Source organism: Lonchura striata, chromosome 31, assembly GCF_050655825.1.
Source record: "Lonchura striata isolate lonStrDom1 chromosome 31, ASM5065582v1, whole genome shotgun sequence".
Classification (NCBI taxonomy): domain Eukaryota; kingdom Metazoa; phylum Chordata; class Aves; order Passeriformes; family Estrildidae; genus Lonchura; species Lonchura striata.
Genome location: NC_140733.1, coordinates 9345434 through 9354393, shown reverse-complemented (window position 1 = coordinate 9354393; position 8960 = coordinate 9345434). Strand labels below are relative to the sequence as shown.

Here is an 8960-nt window from a genome sequence, read left to right as displayed (position 1 = left end):
AAAACCCCTCAACTTCAAAATGTCTTAAAACCCCCACAGAAACATAAAAATAGCCTCAGAATTCCCTTAAAATACAATAAAATTACCCTGCTTTAAAAAGCCCCTAAAAATCCCCATAGAACCTTTAAAAATCCCTAAATATTCCTAAAAATAGCCCCAAAATCCTTAAAATACACTAAGACCCTAAAAAACCATAAAACTTCCCTCAAAACACCTAAAAATACCCTAGTCCTAAGAGTCCTCCACATACCTCCGATAGTCCTTAAAAAAACCCTAAAAATTTTTAAATACTCCTAAAAAAGCCCCAGGAACACCCAAAAAACGCCCCCTAAAAATTCTATTAGTACTAAGAAAGCCCTTAAAGTACCTTAAAAAAAAATCTTTTAAAAACCCTGAAAAAACCCTAAAAGTAGCCTAAACGTTCCCAGAAAGTTCCTAAAAAGCTCCTGTGAGAAAATCCCTCAAATATCCTTTAAAAACACTAAATAAAAAACCTAAAGAAGCGCTTACTCCCCAACCCCTACGAGTTGCTCTCTAACCAGCAAACGCCATCCCAACCTTTTAATTAAAGTCACTGTCTGCAGCTTCTGGGAGGGGTCTGGGGCTGTCCCAGCATTGGGGGCAGTGCCCGCAGCTGCTGCTGGGGAAAGCTGCTGTTCCAGGGGTGCTGTTTGGGGTGGGTTTAGGGCTGGCTCACCTGTCACCCTCAGGCACCCCCACTTTGTCCTCAAGGCACCCTCAGCCTCTCAGCCTCCTTGTGTCACCCTCTGGGTCCCCACCGCAGCCTCTCAGTGTCCCTGTGCCACCCTGGAGCCCCCTTTTACCCCTACAGACCCTTCTGCCCCTCAGCCTCCTTGTGTCCCCCTCCAGCTCCCCACCGCAGCCTCTCAGGGTCCCTGTGCCCCCTTTTTACCCCTCCAGACCCTGCTGCCTCTCAGCTGCCCCCACCCTCTGTGCCACCCTCCAGCCCCCTGCCCTCAGCCCCAGGTCTCTTTGTGACACCGTCTGGGAGTCCCGGGCACCCCTCTGGCTGCCCTGGCAGGTCTGGGACCCTGGCAGGGCTCAGGAACCCCCTGGACAGAGCCCCCAGAGACACTGGCTGTGATCTCTGGCCATGGAAAAGAGTTTTCAATCTTACAGCATGAAGTACCAGCTCTGAGTGTTTGATATCAGTAATAATTAGTGTGGAACGGGTGCAAAAGTAGAATTTTAGGAATCTAGATTAGGGGTTCAAAGGAGGCAAGATGGAGGAAATTGGGTGTGCCTTGTCCTTTTTCTCCTTCTTCATGCCCTCCATGTCTCACTGTGGTGTTGGCATTTTTCTGTTGGTTCAGGCTGGGGACACACTGTCCAACGTAGGTGACAGATATTGGCACGTTCTTGTAAATGCAGCCCGGGGAGTTTCTGGTATTGAATGTTGGTAACATCCCACTGAGGGCAGAGCCCCACACGCTGCCCTGCAGGACAGAGCTGGGCAGGGCAGCAGAACATGTGAGAGATCAACAGAATAAACAAATTTGAAAACCAGCAGAGACTAATTATGACCCCTTCTTTGGCAGCGGGGCTCAGAGACTTTCTACGATCTCGGAATCATCAATGCCACAGATTCCCACAGAACCCTGCAGCCCACAGACGTCGTCCCTGCCTGTTTTATTTCGGTGCTGTCCTCCATCCAGGGCTGCACTATCCCCACGAGTTCGGGCTCCCATGTGGGGCTGCAGGGAGCCAGAGGTGGGCGGTGGGGGCAGTGAGGGATGGGGCAGGGGCGGGATGGAGAGGAGTGACGGGTGGAGAGAGGGTGGGAGAGGGGCAAGGTGAGCTGGAAGAACAGACAGGGGTGAGAGGGGGAGACAGGGACAGAGAGGAACAGGGCTGAGGAGAAGATGTAAATTTGGAGGGGGCACCCCATACATCCCAGACCAAAGCTGCACCAAAATACAATCCTGGTTGCCGGGGAAAGCCAAGCACCTGCCGCAAACTGGCATCAGGAACCTGGGCTGGCGAGTTTTCTTTCCCAGGGAAAAGGGCCGGAATTTGTGTTCAGGACCCTGTAGCCCTGAGTTGGTAGTTGCCTTCAAAAAATCTGAATGGCGCAGGATTTGTCCCAGAGCCAACCTGCCACCACCTCGAACTCGTGGTGCCTTGACAGTCCCAAGCGCATCCTGATTATAATGAGCCCGGCGACAAACAGGGCTCTGTGATAAACTGCCACCCCCGAGGGTGCCGAGAAGGCAGCGCCGTCCTTCCCCCTCAGCTGTCACCCAGAGCATCGCCTGCTCCGGCCCCTCGGGTCCGGGAGCTCCGTGACAGCGCGCTAATCAGCGGAGCGTTAATTAGATCGCTTTAGCGAGCCGGGGCTGTTCCGGCGGCCGGCGGCGAAAAGAGCCGACTGCCTCCGGAAACGCCCGAATGGCGGAGAGCGCCGGCCGCCGAAAGGGGGCCGAGCGTGGACGGAAACACCCGATCGAGGGCGGAAAAGCCCGAGTGGCGCAAAGTGACCGAGGGGCGGGGAGCTCCGGCCTGCGAGCCCTGATTGGCCGATCGCCCCGGGGGGCGGGGCGCGCCTGGCCGCGGCGCGGCGCGGCGGCGGCGCGGGCTCAGACGCGGCGATGGCGGCGGCCGGGCCGGGCGCTCCGTGCGGGCTCTGCAGCGCTCCCGCCGCCCCCTACACGTGCCCGCGCTGCCACGGCCGCCTCTGCTCCCTGCGCTGCTACCGCGCCCACGGCCCCTGCGCCGAGGCCTTTTACCGCGACCAGGTTCTTGAGGCGCTGCGCGCTGAGCGCAGCTCGCCGCCGAGCCCCGCGCTGCCCGCGCTGCGCGGAGGACGCGAGCCCGGGGATGCAGCGCGGCCTGCGAGCCGCGGGCTGTGGGAGCGGCTCGGCGAGGCGGAGCGCGACGGGTTCCGGCGGCTGCTGAGCTCCGGGGAGGCCGCGGCGCTGCTGCCGCCGTGGCGGCCGTGGTGGTGGCGCGGCCGGGGGCGAGTGGAGGAGCTCGGGGACGGCTCGGGGGCCGAGGGGGAGGAGGAGGAGGGCGGCGAGGGTCGGCCCGGCCCCGCGCCGCCCGTGCCGGCCGCGGTGCCGCCGCTGAGCGCGCTCCGCGCCGCCGCCCCGTCGCCGCTGGTGCGGTTCCAGCTGCCGAACGCGCTGTTCGGGTACGCCTTCGCGCTGAGCCTGCACGGCGGGGACGAGGCGCTGCTCCCCGAGCTCCCCGACGCCGCCGTCGCCGCCTCGGCCGCGCTGCGCGGCCGCCGCCCCTTCGCCAGCACGGCCGAGGCGCTGCTGAGCGCCCGGCGCGACGCCCGCGCCGCGGGGCTGCCCCTCAGCCCCCTCGGCGACAGCGGGGCGCTCCTGGCCGTGGCGCAGCTGCTGGAGGGGCGCGACGGCCGCGACCCCGGCGCCGACGTGGCAGCGGCTCTGTGGCACCTGTGGCGGCTGCTGAGAGCGGGGGCGCGGGCGCTGCCGCCCCCCGAGCGGAGCCGCTTCCGAGGGGCCCGCAGGAAGGTGGGCTTCCTGCTGAGCTGGAGCCGCGGGGCCACCGAGGAGCTCGCCCAGCTCGCCCGGGAGGCGCGGGAGGTTCACGCCGAGGTGGCCGCGGAGGAGGCGGCGGTGGCCCAAATCAGGGAGGGGCTGGAGAAGGTCTGGGGGGGCCCCCGGCCGCCCCCCAGGGAGGAGCGGACGCCCTGGCTGGTCACGGACGGGGCCCGCGTGGAGAGGGATGAGGAGCTTCTCGGGGGTCCCCCGGCTGTCGGTACTGACAAGGGGGTGCGGGGCCGGCAGCTGATCGAGGAGCTGGACTGAGATGGGCAGACCCCAAGGAAACAGCCCCGGGAGAGAAGCAGCCGGTTAAGGGACGGGACTGATGGACGTCCGGAGAACCCGGCCCGGGAAAGCTGCTCCTTAAGGAGTAGGACTAACGAAGGTCCAAGGAAACCGTGCCTGCCGTGACTCATTAAGCGATGGCACCAAGGAGATCCCGGCTCATTAAGGGCTGGACTAAGCAACGTCCAGGAAACCAGTCCAAGAAATGACACTCTTTAAGAACAGGACACACCAAGGGAGGGGATTAACGGGACCCCGGGGAAGTGGATTCAGGAGAGAACCTGCTCATCGGTGATCCAGACTGAGGCAGACCCAACGAAACGGGCCCAGAACCGCTCGTTAAGGGCCAGGACTAACGAACATCCCACAAAACAGGCCTAGGAATGACGCTCATTAGGGATGGGACTAACAAGAGATTAAATACCATTTGGAGAGATCTAGAATTAATTAATGGTCTGGGCTAACAGAGGGCCCAGGAAAGCGGCCCGGGAAAGCTGTGCAGTAAGGGATGGATGAGAGTAACTGGATCCCAAAGAAACCATTGACCCTTCTTGTCGATGACCTGCCTAACAAGCTCCTTGCGATAATTAATGAGTGTGGGCACTGGTTTATGAACAGGGCACTACTTATTAGAAGTGGGTGCTGATGGATGTGGGCATTTATTCATGAAGGAGGCAGTGATAAGTGAAGGGGAAAACTAGTTAATGAAGGGGGGCACTAATGAACACGGCCATTAACAAAGAAAAGAAGGGCAGACCCCAAGACTCAATGACAAGATTTTTTTTTTTCCTTTATCCACAGTAATGGGGCTGTGAAACCCCCTGTGACCTGGGGGGCCCTCAGCAGCTAGGGGCGTCCCAAGGGGGTCCCTCAGTTGATTTGAGAGGTCCGTGAATTTGGGAGTGTCAGTAAATGGTTGGGGGTGGGAGTTTGGGGGGGTCCTGAAGGCGTCGCAGTAGATGGGGGGGTGAGCTTGGGTGTTCCACAGGCAACGTGGATAATCCCAGGAGGGTCCCAAGGAGTCCCTCTGTGGATCTTGGGGTCGCGGGGGGTCTTAGAGGAACCCTCAGTAGACGAGGGGCAGCAGCCGGTGGGGGACACGCTGGCACAGGCCCCCCCAGGCCCCCCCAAAGCGGCGCCGCTGCCGCCGCTCCCCCACGAGTGCTCGGAGCTCGCGGAGCACGGCCCCCGCCAGCAGCAGCAGCAGCGGCGGGGACAGCCCTGGAGGGACACGGGGGTCAGGGCCCAGGGCTGGGGGGCTCTTGGGCAGCGGGGAGGGTCTGGGTGTTGGGGAAGGGAGCGGGGAGGACCCAGGTGTTTGGGGGGAGATGCCCAGGAGGTGCCAGTGGGGCAGGGACAGGACATCTGGTGTTTGCGAAGGTCAGGGGAGGTCCCAATGTCGGGGGGCTGCAGGGTGGGGGGAGGTATTTTGGGGTGTTCAGCATGTCTGCGAGGGTTTGGAGGGGCTCGGGTGTCTGGGAGGGCTCAGGAGGGACACAGGGTTTTGGAGGGATTCCAGCTAAGGAGGGGTGCCCCAGCAGGGTGAGGTGGGGTCTCACCGCAGGGGAGGGTCCAGCCCAAGGCCATCAGCAGCTCCCCGAGGTCATCGGGGCGTCGCACGAGCCCCCACCAGCCCCCTGCCAGCAGCACCTGCCCTGTGGCCGTGGGGACTGTGGGGAGACCTGGGAGGGAAATGGGAGTCTCTGGGGTCCCAGATTTGGGGATCCTCAGCGGTTTGGGTGTCCAGGGCTTGGGGGTCTCACCGGCCACTCGAGGGTCTCGGGGGTCACGGCTGAAGAGGCTCCTCTGGGTGGTGGCACCGTGGAAGATCCACAGCCCCAGGGCTGGGGGAGAAGGGGAGGGGGATGTCAGGGCACTCCAGACTACCCGAGACTCCTCCGAGCTCCTCACTGACACCCCCCAAATCCCCCCAGTTCCCCCTGAACCCACCCCACCCCCATTCGGCCCTGCTGCCCCCCCCATTCCCCCAGTTAATCCCAGTGCTCCCATGAACCCCAGTTCCCCCCAGTTCCCCCCCAAATCTGCTCCAGTGCTCCCCAGTCCCTGCCCAACTCCCCCAGTGCTCCCCTGTGCCCACCGTAGAGCCCCCCACAGGCAGCCCCCCCGGCTCCCCCCAGCCTGTTTTGGGGTCTTCGCAGGAGCAGCAGTGCCGGGAGGGGACCCCCAAAAGGGCCCCAGGCCAGAGCCCCGAAGAGTCCCAGGAAGCCCCCGGGGCTGGGGGGGGAATTCCTGCTCAGCTCCTGGGGAAGGGGAAGAGGTGAGAGCCCACAACCCCCCTCCCCAAAACACACCTCACCGCCCGGGGGGACCCCAAAACCCCCCGGAGACCCCACAGACGCTCCCACTGCCCCCATACAGCCCCCGGAGCCCTCCCGTGTCCTCCCACCCCCCCCGCAGCCCCCCAGCCCTGCCTCCCCCACCGGGTCCCCCTGGCGGGGGGGTTCCCTTTGCCCTGGGGGTCCCCCCTTGTCTCCCCTGGGGAAGTTTCCCCCCCGTGCCCCTCGACCCCCCCCATGTGTGGTTTCCCCTCGCTCACCCCCCCAAACCCGTGCGGTCCCCTCCACATCCCCCCCACCGCGCCCCCCACCCTGAGGCGCCGCAGCACCGGGACCCCCTGAGCGGCCGCCACGAGCACGAGGGGCAGCGACGGGGACCCCCAGAGCCGCTGCTGCTCCCCCAGAGCTGCCGCCAGCACCAGCAGCTGGGGGGACATCGGGGACACGGTGGGGGCAAAGGGGGAGGCAAAGGCAGGGGGACACAGACGGGGAACAACGGGGGGAAGAGCCCGTTAACCTCCCGGGCCCGCCTCTTCTCCCAGTGCTCCCAGTCCCTCCCAGTTTGCCCGCAGCAGGCCCAGGCCCCCCACCCCTCCGTTCTCCCCAGTACCCCCCGCACCCACCCAGTGTCCCCCAGGTGTTCTCCCAGTCCCCTGCCAGTGCCCACCCACTCTTCCCCCAAGCCCCTTCCAGTCCCCCTGCAGCTCTCCCAGTTCCCCCCAGTCGCTCCCAGTGCCCCCCAGTCGCTCCTAGTCGCTCCCAGTTCCCTCCAGTCACTCCCAGTCGCCCCCAGTGCCCCCCAGTTCCCCTCAGTCACCCCCCAGTCACTCCCAGTTCCTCCCAGTCGCTCCCAGTTCCCTCCAGTTGCTCCCAGTTCCTCCCAGTCGCCCCCAGTGCCCCCCAGTTCCCTCCAGTCGCTCCCAGTGCCCCGTACCCAGGCGCAGAGCCCGACCCGCTCCCAGTGCAGACTCTCGGGGGGCTCCAGCGGGGACCCCGGTTCTGCCCCCACAAAGAATTCATACACAAGGTGTCCTGGAGGGGGAGGGGGCGCAGCCTCAGTGCCCAGACACCCAGTGCCCCCCCGGACACCCAGAGCCCCCCCGGATGACCAGAGCCCCCCCGGATGACCAGAGCCCCCCTGGATGCCCAGAGCCCCCCCGGACACCCAGAGCCCCCCCGGACACCCAGAGCCCCCCCGGATGCCCAGAGCCCCCCCGGACGCCCAGAGCCCCCCAGCCTGGCCCCCCAGCACCCACCGCCACCCCCGAGCCCCCCAATCCCCTCCCACAGACCCCCCACTTGCCATGACCCCCCCAATCCCCTCCCCAGCCCCCCAAATCCCCTCCCCAGGCCCCCGCTCACCGGTGCCCCCCCCCCGCAGTCGCCGCCGCGCGAGGAGGACGAGCCCGAGGCCGAAGGCGACGCTGGACGCGGCCGCCGCCAGCGGGGGGAGGAGGGGGCACAGGGGGGGCAGGGGGACCCCCAGGGCCAGAGCCCCCCCCAGCGCCCCCCCCAGCGCCAGGAGCCCTGAGCCAGCGGCAGGGAGAGCTGCGACCCCCGAAGGGACGCCCGAGCCCCCAGCCCACCCCCAACCCCCCAAAAGGACCCTGGGCCACCCCCCCGAGTCCCACCAGGACCCCCGACCCCTCCGAGGGACCCTGGGCTCGGACCCCCACCCAGCCCCCCCAGAGGGGCCCCCAGGGACCCCCACTCACAGCCGAGGTCCCGCAGGGGTCCTGGGGTGTCACCGGGGCTCTGGGGACAGCAGAGTCACCCTGACCCCCCGCCCTGACCCCCTAGACCCACCGGGACCCCCCCCCCCCACTCCCCTCCTCAGTGTCTGCAGAACCCTGGAACCACCCAAGCCACCCCCACCGTGCCCCCACCCCCCAAATCTCCCACCCCACAAATCCCCCCAAATACTCCAAGCGCCCCAAAATTCCTGCATCCCCATATCCCCCTCATATCTCCCACCCCCCAAATTTCCCAAGCCCCCCCAAATCCCCCCCAAATCGTCCAAGTCCCCCCAAATTCCCACATCCCCCCCAAATCCCCCTCATATTCCCCACCCCCCAAAACCCCCCATGCCCCTCGAATCCCCAAGCCCCCGTGCCCCCCACTCACCCTCGGGGGTCTGCAGCAGCTCCCGAGCGCATGCGCGCCCACCCAGGCGAGGACGAGCGCCAGGGCGGGGGCCGTGGGCAGGGCCAGGGCGGGGGTCCCCCAGCCCTCCCCCTCCCCCACGCAGGCGCTGACGACCCCCACCAGCCCCAGCGGCAGCAGCAGCGTCAGAGCCCCCGCGCCTGGGGGGGGCGGGTGAGACCCCACCCCAAAAAGGGACCCAGGGACCCCCCAAGGAAAGGGGCCTGGGTGTGTCCCCCTCCCCAAAAAAGGGTCACTCCCCCCCCACCCCCACAAGGGGTCTGAGGGCCGGGTGCCCCCTTTCCCCCAAAAGGGGTCCCCAGACTCCCAACCCCTCCCAAAGGGGACCCCAGCCCCCCAAAAGAGGACCCCAGACTCCCAGCCCCTCCCAAAGGGGACCCCAGCCCCCCAAAAGGGGACCCCAGACTCCCAGCCCCTCCCAAAGGGGACCCCAGGCTCTCGACACCCCCAGCCCCCAAAGGCATCAGGAGCTCCCTTCCCCCTCCCCAAAAAGTGACCCAGTTGTGCCCCCACTCCCCAAAACTGAACCCCCCCTTACCCCAGGGCCCCCCAAATTCCAGCTCGGGGGTGGGAGGTGCTCGGGGGGGCTCCATGGCTGGGGGAGGGACGAGGGGATTTTGGGGGGATTTTGGGGGGATTTTGGGGGTCCGGGGCGCGCAATCTCCGCCTCTGGGGGCGTGGC

The 8960-nt window shown here is 65.3% G+C and overlaps 2 protein-coding genes across 2 annotated transcripts; one reads left to right on the top strand and one right to left on the bottom strand.

Moving 5' to 3' along the window:
* The first annotated feature begins 2426 nt into the window (after positions 1–2426).
* Positions 2427–4244, top strand: LOC146764925 (zinc finger HIT domain-containing protein 2-like). Its single transcript, XM_085564017.1, has one exon. It carries the CDS (start codon positions 2610–2612, stop codon positions 3795–3797), a length of 1188 nt encoding a protein of 395 aa, XP_085420143.1. The 5' UTR covers positions 2427–2609; the 3' UTR covers positions 3798–4244.
* Positions 4245–4583: 339 nt separating this feature from the next.
* On the bottom strand, positions 4584–8871 carry LOC116184685 (delta(14)-sterol reductase TM7SF2-like). Its single transcript, XM_085564018.1, has 10 exons — positions 8817–8871; positions 8240–8418; positions 7831–7870; positions 7478–7642; positions 7050–7147; positions 6427–6540; positions 5917–6079; positions 5582–5662; positions 5378–5500; positions 4584–5039 (listed from the first exon to the last, which is right to left on the bottom strand). The coding sequence occupies exons 1-10, from the start codon at positions 8869–8871 to the stop codon at positions 4885–4887; spliced, it is 1173 nt and encodes a 390-aa protein (XP_085420144.1). The 3' UTR covers positions 4584–4884.
* Between the last annotated feature and the right edge of the window lie 89 nt (positions 8872–8960).